At 38.8% G+C, this 18,865-nt stretch overlaps 1 protein-coding gene across 1 annotated transcript in view; it reads left to right on the plus strand.

Moving 5' to 3' along the window:
• The first annotated feature begins 52 nt into the window (after positions 1 to 52).
• LOC135157855 (uncharacterized) overlaps positions 53 to 18,865 on the plus strand; it is a 49,830-nt gene continuing 31,017 nt past the window's right edge. Inside the window, exons 1-8 of the mRNA XM_064114916.1 lie at positions 53 to 149; positions 6,823 to 10,646; positions 12,372 to 12,575; positions 13,103 to 13,260; positions 14,316 to 14,350; positions 15,603 to 15,941; positions 16,714 to 16,961; positions 17,782 to 17,910. Coding sequence (XP_063970986.1) covers positions 6,984 to 10,646; positions 12,372 to 12,575; positions 13,103 to 13,260; positions 14,316 to 14,350; positions 15,603 to 15,941; positions 16,714 to 16,961; positions 17,782 to 17,910 — 4,776 coding nt within the window. The 5' untranslated portion in view covers positions 53 to 149; positions 6,823 to 6,983. The remainder of the gene's footprint in view (positions 150 to 6,822; positions 10,647 to 12,371; positions 12,576 to 13,102; positions 13,261 to 14,315; positions 14,351 to 15,602; positions 15,942 to 16,713; positions 16,962 to 17,781; positions 17,911 to 18,865) is intronic.

Here is an 18,865-nt window from a genome sequence, read left to right on the forward strand (position 1 = left end):
GAAAAGTTAATGCGCATGCGCACATTTGGATTTCAAAGGGGAATTCCCTATTAACGCGACAAGGAAGAAAATTGTGGATGCGTGTAATTCCGACCGGGATTAATTAAAGTTATTAAAACTACTTTCTAATTCGACGTGGAAGATAAGCGGTAAGAGAAGTATTATTATGGCATTTTACATACTGATTACTGGCAACCTAGTCCTGAACCCGGTATGGTTAATATTAATAATGGTATGAAATTTTAGGCATCGCCATCGGCCTCGGCTACCGATAAATGACCTCTCCATGACTCATGGATTGTCGTAACTCTGGGCTGGCCGCTCGCGGTCGGGCAGGCCCGGAGCTCCCTGGGAGGACTGTCGGTGCGCTTGCGGTCGGTGTCTGTGAGCTGAGCGCCCATGGCATGCACCAGTGAGTGGGCCATTTCTTAAAGAGTTTGCTATGATAGCAACTCTTGCTGGAATGTCAACGGAATATGGCTCTCCTTTTTTTATAGGGCCGTGGCGTGGCGTCCGTAGTGTGTCGTCCGTCCACAATTTCAATATGCTTCTTCTTGAGTTCATCATTTCAAGTCCGATTTTAATATAGACTATAATATTAATACTAATTAGCAACAAAGTGGGGGGATTCAAAACTTCTTTCTACACAGAATTTTGAAACTCATCAAAATATGCTTATTTTTCAAAATTCACAAAAAATGCTTCTTTATTTGTTGACCGATTTCGATATTTTTGCTTCCATCTGGTAGAGCTTCATGAGGTTCACCAAACTTACACAGAATTTTGAAATTTTGACCAGAAAATTTTTTATGCTGATTCATGCAAAATTAATTTATGCATATTTTTCAAAATTCACACAAAATGCTTCTTAATTTGTGGACTAATTTTGATTTTTTTTTTCTTCCATCTGGTAGAGCTTCATGAGGTTTACCAATAGAGAGAATTTTGAAATTTTGACTAGAAAAATTTAATGCTAATTCATGTGAAATTAATTTATGCATATTTTTCAAAATTCACATAAAAATTGAAATGCTTTTTCTTAATTTATGGACCAATTTTGCTTTTTGTCTTCCATCTGTATTGTATTGAGGGAGAGTGAAAATACTATACATGTAAAAACATACAAATATCATACATTATTTTGAAAATAGATATACAAATATAATCATGAATCATTAAGATGAGATTAAAAAAAAAAAATAATAATGAAAGAAAAAAGGTACGGTATCCCAAAAAGCCTCAAAGGCTTAAAAAAGGGAAACCATGAATAAAACATAAGAATGATTATAGAAAATGATATACAAATAGAACAGAGTACCGGAATGCGTTGCCACAACAGTAACATTAAAATTAATTATCATACACAGAGCCGGATACATGTATCCGGCTGTTAAGCCCCCATCACACTTATTTCTTGAATCAAGCAGAATTGGCCTGAATGAAAGGACTATTGTTTGACCACCAGTTGGTCATTTAAATCTACTTCGAACACCGTTCGAAAATATCCCTCGAATGTTTTGAACATGACCAAAACCTTCGGGACGGCCAAAAGAAATGACAAAAATATTTCGAATGCACTCAGAATGCAGTCAGGATATTTAGAATGCCCCTAGAATGTCCAAGAACGTAGCACGAATTATCAATCTGACTCCATTGTGGTTCATTTTGACTAGTGTATGATGATACACGTGGTCAATTTACTGAATTTCAACTCCAGTTTGGTGAATTCATAAGTTCCTCCCAAAAATTTCTAGATTTTTTGAATATTTTTTTCTTTCCAGCTTCTGCTTGATTCCTGCTGATTCTGAATAAGTGTGATGGGGGCTTTAGAGCTTCATGAGGTTCACCAATCTTCTACACAGAATTTGAAATTTTGATTAGAAAATTATGCTAATTTATGCGATTTATTCATTAATCACAGAGATTGCCTCTTCTTTATTTGTTGACTGATTTTGATTTTTTTTCCCTTCCATTTGGTAGAGCTGCATGAGGTTCACCAAATTTATACATGGAATTTGGAAATTTTGAGTAGAAAGTTTTTTATGCTAATTAATGTGAAATTAATTTATGCAAAATTAATTTATGCATATTTTTCAAAATTCACATGAAATGCTTCTTCTTTATGTGTTGACCGATTTTGATTTTTTTCTTCCATCTGGTAGAGCTTCATGAGGTTCACCAAACTTCTACACAGAATTTCAAAATTTTAAGTAGAAAATTATTTATGCTAAATTTATGTGAAAATTTATTCATAAATCAAAGAAAATGCCTCTTCTTCTTTGTTGACCAATTTTGATTTTTTTCATTCATCTGGTAGAGCTACATGTACATGAGGGTCACCAAACTTTTTCACTGAATTTTGAAATTTCAACTAGAAATTTTTGCTAATTTATGCGAAATTTATTCAGAAAACAACAAGAATGCTTTTTCTCCTTCATTTGTTGATCAATTTCAAATTTGATTGCTGTATATGATAGCTTTAGGTTGGATACAAAATTTACGACACAATTTCGAAACTTATTAAATATGCTAATTTGTGCAAGTTTTTTCAAAACTAACAAAAATTGCTTCTTTTATTTGTTTTCCGATTTTGAATTTTTTTGTTCCATCTGACAGCTACAATGAGGTTCACCAAGGTTCTATACAGAATTTAGAAATTTTGACTAGAAAATTATTTATGCTTATTTATACAAAATCTATTCACAAATCACAAAAAATGCTTCTCGATGTCATTTCTTCATCAATTTCAATTTGGTTTCCTCAATTTATGTCACCAATATAATTCACTACAGTGCCAACTGGGCTGAAATGAGAAATTGTGTTAAATTTCCTTGCCAGATGCCGGATGAGCTCCACACCATTGATGTGCTAGTTTTCAACTGATCAGGAAATGATTGATCCGATTGTTTATAAAACAATGTAAAGATTTGTTTACCTTCACCATTTTAATTGCAATTTTGAGGGACAGGGGACCAGATAATTGTTAAGAGTACATCCATGAAATAAGAAACACGATCCGATTCTTTATAAAACAATGTAAAGATTTTTTTACCTTCACCATTTTAATTGCAATTTTGAGGGACAGGGGACCAGATAATTGTTAGGAGTACATCCATGAAATAAGAAACACGTTTGAGGGGGATTTTTATCACTTTGCTCCAAGCATCAATCATTTACAAGAAAATACATGAACTCATAAAATATTATATGTGAGGTAAACAAACACACATTATACAATTCTTTATGAATAGTGTACATGCATCACACAATTTTGAACGTGGTGGTGGAATGAAAACACTGAAAATCTGAAAAATCTAGAAGATCTAAACTTGGAAAAGTGCTCTTCAAACAAAAAATTCCTACTCTCAAGAGCGATATTTTTCACATTTAGAGACTTTTGGACATAATTGATACATGGAAGGGAATGAGGTTTTCATTGTCAAAGGCATCCCCCTCCTCCAAAATATAACAAGGGAATGCTGCGGCTGGGGGATAATTGTTGAAGTAAAACCTAGCCTTAGGAGCCCTTTATTGTGAACTTCCCCAAAAATGTACATCAACAACATCTTTAAATTTCTAAATAGGATACTTTAAATGCAGAAAGTCTGCAAAAGAACATTACCCATTATAGCTGCCCTGTATAGTATTGTAGAGAATAGAGTCATATCACTCCAAACAGAGGTGTCGATCATTGGGGTAGAAGGAAAGCGTCCCCAGAAAAGTATTGGGGGGGGGCAAACATATCAATTTGCCCCCTCAATAATTTTGACAACTTGAAAAATCTATAACATGCAATGCAAATCTCTTCTATGATTATTATGATTATATTATGGTCTCGGGAGCCCAGCCTTAGAAATATACCATTGGCCTATGCTGGCTCCCTCATATTCTCATTTTATTTCTATTTTTTTGTATCTTTATTTGTATATTCTTTGATTTGTTTGTTGTATGTTTTTTTTTAATGAGAATTTGGAATAAATAAAATGAAATGAAATAAATGAAATGTATGTTAGAAAAAGCATGAGATAGCAAGTGTAAACCATTAATCTTGACATAAAAAATACTATCAATTTTAACATAGCAATGACAAAAATATCTTGTAAGAAACACAATGATAACAGAAGAGTGTGTTGATACAAGATCCTCTAGTTTTAATAAGAAAGTGAGCATTGTTTGATATTTAAAGATAAAAGCTGATAACATTACCTTTTTTTTGCAAGAAAAATCATTTACGGGAGAGGAGGTTCGTTGTTTAAAGTAAATTCAGGCATTTCCTCTTCTAGCAAGTCTTTACCTAGCAAGTCTTTACCTTCAAGGAAAATAATAATAATAATAATATTCCGCATTTATATAGCGCTTAACACATCGGAACAACGTCTCTAAGCGCTTTACAGATATATTATTACCCCGGTCATCGGATCCTTGCATGCCCGCATACAATGTATGCACCTTCTCCACTCCCTGGGGAGCATTCCAACAAGAGTTCCAAGACTCAATTGCTAGGCATACTACATAGGCTTTCGCATCCTACCAGGTACCCATTTAACACCTGGGTGGAGAGTGGCAAATTGTGGATTGACGCCTTTGCCAAAGGACGCTAGGCCATGGTGGGATTCGAACACACGACCCTCTGATTACAAGGCGAGACTCAGAATCGCTACACCACAGCGCTTCCACCAAAATTAGAAGGAGGATGTAAGGTCATGGTGTTAAAGCATCCAGGTCATGCTCCTGTTCCAGATATAAGGAGTATTTGTTATGCGACAGATTCAAGAACTTAGTTAATCTATATAAAATGCACGTCAAATAACAAAGAACAGCTAGGTGGTCTTTGTCGAAAATTGGGTAACCAGAACAGCATTTAAGCAGTTGTAGAAGTGCCGTGGTGTAGCGGTTCTGAGTCTCGCCTTGTAATCAGAGGGTCGTGTGTTCGACTCCCACCATGGCCTAGCGTCCTTTGGCAAAGGCGTCAATCCACAATTTGCCACTCTCCACCCAGGTGTTAAATGGGTACCCGGTAGGATGCAAAAGCCTATCTAGTATGCCTAGCAATTGGGTCTTGCAACTCTTGTTAGAATGCTCCCCAGGGAGTGGAGAAGGTGCATACAAGGATCCGATGACCGGGGTATATATCTGTGAAGCGCTTAGAGACGTTTCGATGTGTTAAGTGCTATATAAATGTTATTATTTTTATTAAGTCCTACATTTTGGAGCTGATGAAATATTGTGAATATGCTGCTTTTCCAGAGTCTAGGTTAAAATTGCTGATTTGACAAAGACCTCAAAGTTGTTCATTGTCATGGAGTACATTTGACAATACATTTTCTATGTTCTTGAATCTGTCAGGCACCTTGTCATGCATCACTGTGAGGAGTCTGGAACATGAACGCACGAAATCACTAAATGGTATCAATAGCTAATCAGGATCATTGCTGCATACGCATTTTGTTCAAAACGGTGAGCAATAACTAATCAGAATTGCTCCCTGCTCAAAAAAAATATTACAAAAATATTTTTTAAATACCTCCAAAATCACCCCGAAAATATATTTTGAGGGTATTTTGGTTTTTAAAATTACAATAAACCTACCTTTAAAATATATTTTTTTGTACATTTTTGGAACGCCCAATACTGTATGTTAAAATATATCTTAAGAGCATTTTTGTCATGTCCAATAAAATATGAATTTTGCCACTAAAAATACTGTAAAAATATGTTTTTCTTATATTTTTATATATGTACACATAGCTCAAATTAATTGATTGTTCAAATTCACAAGAATGTAAATAATGAAAGATGAAAAAATACAGAAAAATAGGCCTATTCCTTGTATTTGTTATTCCAGGAAAAAACCGCCAAAAATGCTATTTTTAGAATATTTTTCAGAAAAATATTCTAAAAATATGCAGTTAAAGAAAAATACTCAGAAAATATCAGAAAAAAAAAATTTTCGTCGGCAAAAACGACTAGGGTTCTCTCCTGCATGCAACCCATCGCGATCCTTTATGCATTGAAGATATAGGAGATGCTAGTTAAAAGCATTTGCTTGTGTTATTGACTGTTGAAGGCACTCCTGTTTGGCTGACTGGAGACATTGACAAGGACCCATAACAAGCTTAGCACTTGATAAAGCTGATTTCTTATACGCCGCCCGTCCTACGGGACGTATTATGGTATCACGCTCAGTGTCTGCCCGTCCATCGGTCTGTCCCTCTGTCTGTCTGTCTCTGTGTCCGTCCGCTCGTTAACTTTTCCTTGTAAATGGAATAACTTCAGTTTAACTTAACCTAGGCTCATATAATTTAGTGTGTATAATACTAGCATGGATCCTAGGAAGCTTATTGATTTTGAGGTCAAAAGGTCAAAGGTCAAGATCACAGTGACATGTTTTTCATCTTACCCTCCTGAAGTCCTTGTTAACATGATAACTTTAGTTTAACTTAACCCAGGCTCATATAATTTAGTGTGTATGATACTAGCATAGATCCCAGGAATTCTATTGATTTTGAGGTCAGAAGGTCAAAGGTGAAGTCGCCACCTTCCACTTTTCTTGCTTACAGGTGGGCGTATTATGTGCTCGCCTTAGTGACACTCTTGTTACCTTTTATTACCATAATCATCAAGTACACTACAGCTTACTAGTCAAAGTTTGGTACAATAACAAAATCGATCATTCTGCTTTGTCCTTAAACTGAATACACTTTGACCCACAGCTGCAGCAGCAGTAGTAATGACATTAATATAAGCAGTAGTAGAAACGTAGTTTGTATAGTTGTAATATGAATTATGTACATGCAAAGTAATTTCCATGATTTCTCCTAGGTGAAAGACTGGAGCTGTAGTCAACAGCAAATATGGCACAGGATACAGCAAGTCCACAGAAGAAAATTCAAATCATCAATGGTTGAGGATGGAATTGGGACAGTACGTACTACAAGAACCAAGAGCCATACCTCCAGTTTGATTAGAGGAAAGGAAACATTATGGGGGAGCATAAACCTGGAAACAATCTTGATGATTTGCAGAGTACACTGAATGCTGCTGCACAAGTTGGCCAACTGGACCTTGTCCAAGAACTAATCGGTCAAGGAGCAGAAGTGAATAAATGCGACAAAGGATTAACCCCGTTGATTATAGCTTCAACGAATGGCTTTCTCGATGTCGCCAAATATCTAAACAGTCAGGGTGCGGAAGTAGATAAAGGAATTGCAGACAGCTGGACCCCATTACATTGTGCCTCCCGCAATGGACATCTTGCTGTCTGCAATTTTCTTATCAGCCAAGGAGCAGATCTGAATGTACGTACCAGCGGGGGTCATACACCATTACATCTAGCTGCTTGGAGTGGGCATTTTGATGTTACCAAAGAACTTATCAAACAAGGAGCAGAGGTGAATAAAGATGATAATGAAGGTGAGACTCCTTTGCATATAGCGTCAAAGAATGAACGACTTGACATCATCCAAGAACTTGTTACAGGAGGAGCCGAAGTGAATAACCAAGGAAATGATGCAAGGACCCCGATTCATTTGTCTTCCCTCTATGGGAATCTTGAAGTTACCAAATATCTGATCAGTCAAGGAGCTGAAGTGAACAGGAGAAAGGGAGATAGACGGTCTCCACTGTATTGTGCAGCACAGAATGGTCATCTGGCTGTGACCAAGTTTCTACTTGATCAAGGAGCTGAGGTAAATGATGGTTTGTATGATGGCACAACGCCATTACAGGCAGCTGTGAAGATTGGCCATATTGATGTCGCCATAGAATTGATCAGTCATGGTGCTGGAGATGGTCTTGTTGATGTTTTAAAATTCCTGTTGAGTCAAGGAGCTCTAGAGGATAATCATGGTCATACCCTGTTACAACTAGCTGCTCAGAGCGGTCATCTTGATGTGACCAAGGAACTTATCCGTCAAGGAGCTGACGTGAATAAAGATAATGATACGGAATCAACCCCATTGTTTCTAGCTTCAAGGAATGGCTTTCTTGATATTGCTAAATATCTTATCTGTCATGGTGCTGAAGTTGATAAAGGAAATGTAAACATTTGGACCCCATTACATGTTGCCTCACGTAATGGACATCTTGATGTCATCAAGTTTCTCATCAGGAAAGGAGCAGATCTGAATAGAGGTACAAGTGGTGGTCATACACCATTACATCTATCTGTGTGGGGTGGGCATTTTGATGTTACCAAAGAACTTATCGAACAGGGAGCAGAGGTGAATAAAGCTGATAGTACAGGTGAGACTCCTTTGCACCTAGCTGCACAGAATGAACAACTTGACGTGATTCAAGAGCTTGTCACAGGAGGAGCTGAGGTAGATAACCACAGAAAGGATGGTAGGACACCGATTCATATTACTTCGCTGAATGGGCATCTTGAAGTTACCAAATACCTGATCAGTCAAGGGGCCGATGTTAATGAAGCAGATAACGATGGTCAGACCCCATCACATCTAGCTTCAGAAAACGGTCATCTTGAAATCATTCAACTTCTGATCAGAGAAGGTGCTGATTTGGATAAGAACAAAGCTGATGGTGTCACTCCCTTACATCTGGCTGTGATCAATAATAACTTTGAAATTGTCAATTTTCTAATAAATCATGGAGCCAATGTGAATAAGGTAATCAAGAGTGGGCAGACTCCTTTGCATATTGCATCTGAAAATGGTCATCTAGAAATTACCCAGTTGTTAATCAGTGAAGGAGCTGATGTACATTACATCAACAAATCTGATGGAGAGACGGCATTGTTTTCAGCCGTTTGTGAAGGTCACCTGAATGTCACCAGATACCTGATCAAACAAGGAGCTAAATTGGATGTTACTGAAAATCATGTAAACTATACACCATTACATAGAGCTGTCTATGCAGGTCACTGTGATGTTGCCAAACTCTTGATCAGCGAAGGTGCTGATATAGATATTGCGGCAGGTTATGGTTTGACTGCATTACATTTAGCTGCTATGAATGGGAATTTTGATATGACCAAGTTTCTGATCGGTCAAGGAGCTGATATTGATAAGGCTTATTCCGGTGGATGGTTAGCCCTAGACCTTGCCGCAGCTGCGGGGCATGTAAGGGTTTCTAGAACATTGCTTCATCGAAGAGCTGAGCTGACCGGGGAAAACACTGGAGCAAACCTGAACCTTTGGACAGAATTGCATTCTGTTGCAGAGAGGGGTGATTTGGATGCTATGGAAGGTCTTGTTAGTCAAGGAGCTAAGGTTGATTCACCGGGTTCTTTTGGTTGGACTGCCTTGCACATTGCTGCAAGTAATGGGCACCTTGATATGTTGACATATCTACTTGGTCAAGGAGCTGAGGTGAATTCCGGAAATGCCTTCGGGAGGTGTGCGTTGCTGAATGCTGCTGACAATGGACACCTGAATGTCATTGAGTATCTGATCAGTAAGGGAGCAGATGTGAATAAAGGAAGTTGCTGTGAAATGAATGCTCTACATTTTGCATCTAATGTGGGCAATTTAGATATTGTCAAAACCTTGATTGGGCATGGAATGGGAGTAGACGATTGTGATGCTTTTGGAGCCACTTCTCTCCACATTGCTTTGTATGCTGGTCATATAGACACTGCAAAATACCTGCTTAGCCAAGGTGCTCAACTTAATAAGAGGAGTGTGTGTGACTCAGTGGTAGTACAATTTGATGGGCAATATAGTCACTATGATGTTTGCCGATTTGGCAAGAGCCATGTAGGTCATAAGGGCAGTGGAATGCTTGAAGCCCTCACAGTCTTCAAAGGGGCTCCAGAAAAAGATCTGTGTGCAAGTAAGTACCATGATCATCAAGAGGATAAGCAAACTGAAGGTGGGATGCATATAGAGCATTTAAAAGTATGTTATAGTGACCTTGATATTCCATCACTCGTTCTAAATGAAGTAGGTGATCAGACATCACTTCAGTATGCAGTAGAAGGGGGTCATCTTGAGGCTGTCCAGTTTCTGGTCTGTCAAGCAGTTGATGTGAATGAAAGCAACAAATTAGGCTGGACTGCTCTCCATACTGCTGCGCAAACTGGGCGTCTTGACATCGCAGATTATCTCCTTGAACAAGGAGCTAAAGTAACCACAACAGATGTTGATGGCATCTCTCCTTTACATGTTGCTGCATTCATTGGCCATCGTGATGTCACCGAGAAGTTTCTTATGCAAGGTGCAGAAGTCGATGCTCCCACCAAGGTGAAAGGTTCAAGAGCTCTGCATGTTGGGGTACAGAATGGCCACCTTAATATCGTAAAAGATCTGCTCAGTCATGGAGCTGACATCGATGCAGGAGACAGTGGCGGTTGGACCGCATTGCACATTGCTGCCCAGAATGGTCACATTGATATCCTGAAGTTTCTGCTTCAGCACCTTGCAGATGTCCGCAAAGTGACCTCGAAGGGATCATCTGCATTGCATTTGTCTGCTGCCAATGGACACGATGAAGTCTCTAGGTATCTACTGGAGCATGGAGCTGAAGTAAAGAAGATTAAACCTGATGGGCCGACTGCTTTACTTGCTTCAGAGTCTGACCAACTATCTGGGACAGGTCCAGATGCTGGGTGTGCTGATGAGCAGAAGAAATTGCCTCCCTCTAATGGCCATGCAGATACTGAGGGTATAACAGGACAGGGAAAGCAGGTAATTCAGTTTCAACTTTCTAGCAACTTTCAAAGTACACTGCAAACCATTTTCTCGCTACATGGTCAACTGCAATCAGAGGACTGGCTTCTGTTGACCAGTCTCAACACTGAAATACATATACTTGTAGTTCCTGTTGCATTAATTTTCACGCTCTGAGCCTAAACTGTGCAGTCTCAACACACCCAAATTTGATTCATTGGTATTGAATCTTGCTTTTCATTTGAATTTCAAAGTAAAGTGCTCTGGCTGCATTAAAAAAAAAACATAATCTAGATTTGGGTTTCTTAACTCACTTGACAAAGAGGTTCCCAACAATCTGGCACGGATGAAAATCACATGCAGACAATCATACATGTTATACTGCACAGTTCATCTGTGAAACATTGCCTAAATTTGAAAAAAATGATTTCAAGACTTCATTCTTAAGTCAATTCAATTTTAAGATTATAACTGTTATGTGTATGTAAATGAAGTCTGGAGACACAAAGTATTTCACTTGTCATTCTGTCCATCTACCCAATTTTTTCATTGTTCCATTTCTAGATTCTGAAATAATTTTATGTTTATTTAAGGTTTTTGTCTCACCTGCATAGCAGAGTGAGACTATAGGCGCCGCTTTTCCGACGGCGGCGGCGGCGTCAACACCAAATCTTAACCTGAGGTTAAGTTTTTGAAATGACAGCATAACTTAGAAAGTATATGGACCTAGTTCATGAAACTTGGCCATAAGGTTAATCAAGTATTACTGAACATCCTGCCTGAGTTTCATGTCACATGACCAAGGTCAAAGGTAATTTAGGGTCAATGAACTTAGACCATGTTGAGGAATCAACATCAAAATCTTAACCTAAGGTTAAGTTTTTGAAATGTCATCATAACTTAGAAAATATATGGACCTAGTTCATGAAACCTATACATAAGGTTAATCAAGTATCACTGAACATCCTGCATGAGTTTCACGTCACATGACCAAGGTCAAAGGTCATTTAGGGTCAATGAACTTCGGCCGAATTGGGGGTATCTGTTGAATTACCATCATAACTTTAAAAGTTTATGGATCTGATTCATGAAACTTGTACATAATAGTAATCAAGTATTACTGAAAATCCTGTGCAAGTTGCAGGTCACATGATCAAGGTCAAAGGTCATTTAGGGTCAATGAACTTTGGTCAAATTCGGGTATTTGTTGAATTACCGCCATAACTTTGAAAGTGTGTTGGTCTAGTTCATAAAACTTGGACATAAGAGTAATCAAGTATCACTGAACATCCTGTGCGCATTTTAGATCACATGACCAAGGTCAAAGGTCAATGAACTTTGGCCATAATGGGGGTATCTGTTGAATTACCATCATAACTTGGAAAGTTGATGGATCTTACTCTTGAAACTTGGACATAAGAGTAATCAAGTATCACTGAACATCCTGTGCGAGTTTCAGGTCACATGATCAAGGTCAAAGGTCATGTAAGGCCAATGAACTTTGGCCACGTTGGGGGTATTTGTTGAATTACCGTCATATCTCTATAAGTGTATGGGTCTAGTTCATAAAACGTGGAAATAAGAGTAACCAAGTATCACTGAACATCTTGTGCGAGTTATAGTAGTTTTCAAAATCAGCACTGCTGCTATATTGAATCGCGTGTGAGACGGCCAGAGGCATTCTACTTGTTCATCATTATTTAGTTCTAAAATGATTTATACTGTGTGGATACTGTTACATAGGTTGTTCAACATCAAGCAGAGAAAGGCTGCACAGCTGTTTATTTAGCCACAAAGTACGGCTACACGACCGTCGTCGAGACCTTGGTTGCCCACGGAGCAGATCTGAATGTCCAATCCATTGATGGACAGACTTGTCTGCATGAAGCCGTCAGACTTGCAGGTCAGAAGAACAGCAAAGTTGAAGAAACAGCAGCACTTAAGCAGGTAAGCTGATTCCCTTTCCCCTCCCCTCCCCCCTCTTGCTCTCCCTCTCGATCCCTCCCCCTTCCCCCAACCAATAGATATCCAAGATCACTAAAAAGGGCATCAATTATAAAATATATACATACATGTACTGGATTCGCACAGGGCACCAAGGCCTCGGTCAAAAATGGTGTCTCATCTTGGCCTTGAGTTAACAAGTATTCAGAAGGGCAACAATCACATTCCTTTAGCATATCAGCATATCAGAGACCGGGGGGGGGGGGTGGGGGGGGGCAATCAAATGTATTGCTGTACACACGCGTGGCCAAATTATTTCCAAACACCCCCTACACAAGTTTTCTCTGTGTGCAAAATAACCCCTAAACAAGTTTTTCGCGGGCTTTATTTACACATTTTGGCCCGTTCACAAGTCGTCGCCAGAATACGACTCCGGGGAAAAAAAGAAACTTGTCTATTCTCTTTTTGGAGAATTCAATGGCAGCTGCATGCATGGGCATTATAAAGAATTTTGCCAATTTATTTCACAGATCTCAGATGAGTTTTATCAAAGTGAACTGTCGCCCAGGCGAGCTCTTGTGTTCTATCTATTGGACCATGGGGCAGAGCCCAGTACAAAAGATATCCAAGGAAATCTTCCGGTCCACTATGCCAAGGATGAAATTGTTCGTCAAATGATATTCTCAAGGTAGGATTTGATGGTAATAATGATCAGATGAAAATCAGGATGATTACAGTAACAGTAAAGATAATGATGCAGTGACTCCTCAACTCGTCTGCTCTATGTAACCACTTTTCATTCTGTTTACCATTCTTTTAAGGTTAATTGCCAATTTGTCTGCTGCCAACTCTTCCAATCACCACATGGTCTACTTTCAGTTAGTCTAATGCCATCAGCATTTCGGCTATCAACCATTTGGTCCAATCATTACTTAGTCTAATCACCAGTTCGTCTATGACCACTTCGTCTCATAACCAGTTGGTCTAATATTGGTTTTATTTCCATTCATTTTGCCCAGTTAACACTTAGTCTAATTAGACCAAATGATTTATGAACTCAATGGCTATATAAATGGCAATTAGATCATGTGGATATTGGACAACCCGACGGTAGACCAAATGATAGTAGACAAGTTGGCAATTGGATTAATTGGCATTGGACCAAATGAAAATAAACCCTTTTAAACACTTCACATCTCACAAAACAAGACTTTTCTCTTTTCTCTCATCTTTCTTGTCTTTCAATTCCAAGTCAGTCTCTTCTATTTTCATTTCTCATTAACTCCTCTTCGTTCTACTCTCAAAATGGTCTTTTTCAGGTGAACCATCTTCTATGTTATCTGTATCACCGTAAGATCATCAAATAATGATAATACTGATGATATTGAGAATGATATGGATACAACGAATCAAAAACATTTAAAAAAAAGAAATTTCTGCCTAAAAAGGAACAATTGTTAAAAATGTGACCCCCAAAATAAACTTATAGACGGGCAAGCATGATATAACTTTGGTGAAATAATATTGGGGTCAAATTTGCCCATGCACCCTTAGTTTCTACAAGTTAAACAAAAACTCTATTATAGATATCACCTATTATTATTTGTTCAGCCTTGCAATATCAAATATACAATGAGTTGTGCAATTCAGTGTCTCTGGAAGTCTTTGGGATACATGTACTATGTACAATTACTTATCATCACTTGTAATTATCAATGATATCTTTTTATGCAACTCTTCCAGATCTCCAGAAATCGATGTTATCACAGCCTATCGAGGTAATACTCTGTGCTGAATATACAGTGCGTCCCACAAAGTAGGAAACCCATTTTCAGAGATAGATTTTGCAATTATTAAAGATGTTGTTATTATAAATTTTATACCCATGGCAAGAGTGGAAACTCATCACTAAGTTGAAACCAACAACTTGAAATCGTTCACGCATGGCAGATTAAAGATAATAATTACTGAGGCATATCAGAAACTCACTTGTGAATCTGTATCCCTTCCCATTTCAGGGATCAGTTAGAGAATCTTAACAAAGAATACAAAAGAAATGCTAATGAGCCAATCATGGAATAAGCACGGTTGTCGTTTCACAAACCAATCATGTCCAATTTTTCTGCGCAACCTGGTTTTGACATTAAAATTCAAAACTCATCTTGCTCATTAATGTATGAAGTGTTCATTTCATATTAGGTATCAAACTAAAGAGGAATAATTTATTCATATGATTATGTCAATGAAATATCATAATTCATTTGCCTTTGAAGAGAAAAGACATGGGAATCCTGGTTTCCTTTTTTCCATGACGCACTGTATATTAATTACTCCTAATATAACTGATTTTAATGTCATGTTAAGATTGAGATATAAAGTTTTGTTGTGTACCTTAATTGTATTATGCAGTGCTTTTCTGGACAATCAAGCCTGCACAAGTGTTCTTAGAAGGGGATTCTCTGTTTACAAAAATATTGTTCTCGTTAACAAAAATGGAACGACCATGGAGGGAGAATGGGTCAATATATATTTCCATAGCTGAAAAGATGGACCCTCCAAAAGAGTCATCGTTGACTTACTTCTTCGGAGGGGGGGGGGGATGAGCACACGCATCGATCCCCCTCCAGTTGTATGACCTTTAAATGCGACCCTGTTTTGATGAATTGCAATTCAACCTGCAGGTTTAGATCTGGGGAGCAGTCCATGAAACAAATAATGAGCTTTCACTGACTATGGTTACAAGCTACTGAAACCCTTGTATCTGATTGGCTCAGGGCAAATTGTCCGTGAAAATCACTAAATCGTCACCACTTTTCGTTGCCAGAAGCTTTCTCTAGTTAAATTCTGTATTAATATTTTGGATGATGTATGATGATTCATTTTCAGTTTGTCCTTAAGAATTTCATGGGAACACTTTTTTTTCCCCCAATTGTGAATTTTTACCAGTTTTCATTATTACCCTTTAAAAAAAAAAAGAATTTCATCCATCTTTCCCCCCTCTCACTCTCTCTCATAAATCTCAATCTACAGCTGAAGAGTCGGTAGCTCAAGTGGCCCATGAAGTCTCGGCTGATGTCGGATACGACGGTAAAGTTCTTGAGCTGGAACACCATTGCATTGTGATGGTTGTTCCGCCAGGAGCTATTGAACCGAACACATCGTGCAAGATCACCCTGTGTCTCGTGAGGGACCTCCCGAGCGTCGACATTCAAGATGACACCTCAGTGGCCGCCTACGGAATCAGGTGTGATCCTCCGAGCGTGGTCTTCCGTCAACCCGTCAAGATCAGGATTCCACACTTCACCCTCATCACCAATCCTGATCAGGTCACGCCCGACATCGTTTCCCATGTGTGGGACGCAAAAAAAGGTACATCAGAGATGCCAAGTTAAAAAAAATGTCATACGTGAGATTTTCATGACTTGGAGTCTCTGCACGCGCGCGGCCAGTACTTACACTTGTATGTTTTGAAAAGGCGCACGCGCGAGATATGGGCTTCATCATGATATCGATCCATACTACAAAACCATGCGATGCACGCACGCGATTCATAGTATCACGTACATGTACTAGCTGTGCGCTGACTGCACTCTCGATTTGTCTCACGTGCCGGGTAGACGCGATGGCGTGCGAAGGCCAGTGCGTATAATTTAGCAAATAATGCTACTTTTTCTCTTTTTTTTATGTTGGGATCCAATGCGTGAGAAAAATGGGTGCCATGCGTGAGATCGTGAGACGGACCCTGGATGCGTGAGTCTCATGCACAATGCGTGAGACTTGGTAGCTCTGGTACATTAAAGTTTCTCACCCACCAATATCCCTGTTTGGAAATGATTGTTGATAATTATGATGTTAGTAGTAGTATTCGGTTCTTGTATTGTGCATATTACTTTACCACAAACATCTCTATGCACTTTTAATGGGAGTTTGGTTGTTATAAACCTGGCTTTATCCCGACAAACCTTTTACACTACAAAAGCATTACAAGGATATTCCTTCTCTAGAAACCTGATCACTTTTCATAAAAGCTTTGAAATTGGGTCATAATACAACAAGCTGCTAATAATTAATTTCCTACCCGGTACTATCTGTAAGCATTAGAAAATGATGGGCAATGTTCCCATATGTATTTGATTTTCAGGATTGCCAAGATTATCAAGGACCAAGTCCTCTCCTTCACCTGACAAACTGCCACACTGCATGGTTCTTGAGAAGCACCTGGAGTTGTACATCAATCACTGCGCTGAGTGGTGGGTACTTATTCCTCTTGAACAACAGGTCGTCCATCTTCAACTTCTGTGTACCCCATACGTTCCGGATCAGATCGAACGAGGCAAAGGTTTTGATGTTCACCTTTACCTCAATGCAGATATCCCAGGAGTAGATATGGTCAGTTTTAGATGTCTGTTTATTAATGTGTTGTGGGGCCCGTTTCATAAAGCTGTTCGTAAGTTACAAATTACTTTACGCGCAACTGGTGATCCTTTCTTGTGCTAAATGATATATCCCTATGTAACTGATTTAGCGCCTAAGAACAGGTTCCAGTCGTGCGTAAAGTTGTGCGTAACTTTACGAACAGCTTTATGAAACACCACCCTGGTGGGTGTTTCTTAAAGCTTTTCAAAATTTGAGAGCGACTTTAAGAACGACTGGTGAACTGTTCTTACACACTAATCATCAATGAACAATTAATGGTGACTATCATTTACCACAAGAAATGATCAACAGTCGTTCTTACAGTCACACTCACCCTACGAACAGCTTTTTGAAATGGCCCCCGGGTGTATTGTTTTGATGAATTTGATGATGGTGGTGGTGATGATGACAACGACAATGATGATGATGATGATGATGAAGATGATGATGATGAAGATGATGATGATGATGATGATGATGAAGATGATGATGATGATGATGATGATGATGAAGATGATGATGATGATGATGATGATGAAGATGAAGATGATGATAAAGATGATGATGATGATGATGAAGATGAAGATGAATAATGATGCTAATGATGAATGACAAAGATGGTCAGTATGATGATGATGGTAGTGGAGATGATGATGATGATGATGATGATGATGTTGGCCGATGAAGGCGGTGATGATGATGATCTTGAGGAAAGTGGTGGTGATGATGATGATACTAGTAGTTATGATGCGAATGAAAATGATGAGGATATTTAATTTGTTTTGTTCAACAGGAGGTTGAGAAGGAGGAAAAGCAGCGTGGATACCACAGGGCCCACCGCCCTTTCCCAGTCTCTGTTGATGCTAGATCTGGTGACCTTTCTGTGACCTTTGATTGTGAACCTGAGATTAATCAAACTAAGGTACGATTCATCCTTAAGACAAATAAGGGTCTGCACCAGCACAAGTTTTGAAATAATCGCGCTATTTCGGATCCGGCAAATTTTCCTGATCTGAACAATCTCGGGATTATTTGTAATGGAGACGCAGTCACCATGATAGTTTGCTGGATTAATCTCGAGCTTGCAATTCTAAGTCAACTTAGGATTATTTGCAAAATAGCGCGCTATTTACAAATTATCCCGCTAATAAGCAGGTGCAGATGCACTCGAAATTTGACTCAGCATTATTTATTCACGGCATCAGACCATAATGCATTGATGCCTCGCTCAAGCACGAATCGCTCTTCTTGCACTGGTGGAGATGGAGTTTCTTGAATTTCTTAATCGCAAAGAGGGCTGATCGGGCTAAGATCTCGAGATTGAGCATATTCGGGCTGGTGCAGCACCGCCTATAGACTCAGGGGTGTTTCGCAAAGATCAAAGTCTGAATAAAAGTATAAGAATAAGAATTGAGCAATGTAACAATATGGCCGCAACTTGCATGTAGGGGCGTTGTGGTTATGGCTCTCGTCTTTCATTCTGAAGGACGAGAGTTCAATTCCTAGCCATGGCATGTTTGTGCTGCACTCCATCCAGGTGTGGTCAATCGGTATCTGGTTCGAAGAAATTCCTTGAATGCTTGAGCGCCTGATCAAGGTAACCATGGTAAAGCTGAGGTAATATTAACATTATCATGTTATGAGGACCCATAGGGAGAAGAGTTTTTGGAATCGAATTGGCTACCGTCGGTGAAATATGACATTATTATTAAATTGTTATTTTGTTAATTATAATTATAATATTAGGTAAAGGACAAATTGAGACTGTTATGTTCTCAATATTGGCAAGGCAATGGAAGCAATAAGATCACTCTTGAATCTGAAAACGAGCAATTTTGTAATGAAATCTTGGAACTACTACTTTGCTCTTGTTGTAT

Source organism: Lytechinus pictus, unplaced genomic scaffold (assembly GCF_037042905.1).
Source record: "Lytechinus pictus isolate F3 Inbred unplaced genomic scaffold, Lp3.0 scaffold_20, whole genome shotgun sequence".
Taxonomy (NCBI): domain Eukaryota; kingdom Metazoa; phylum Echinodermata; class Echinoidea; order Temnopleuroida; family Toxopneustidae; genus Lytechinus; species Lytechinus pictus.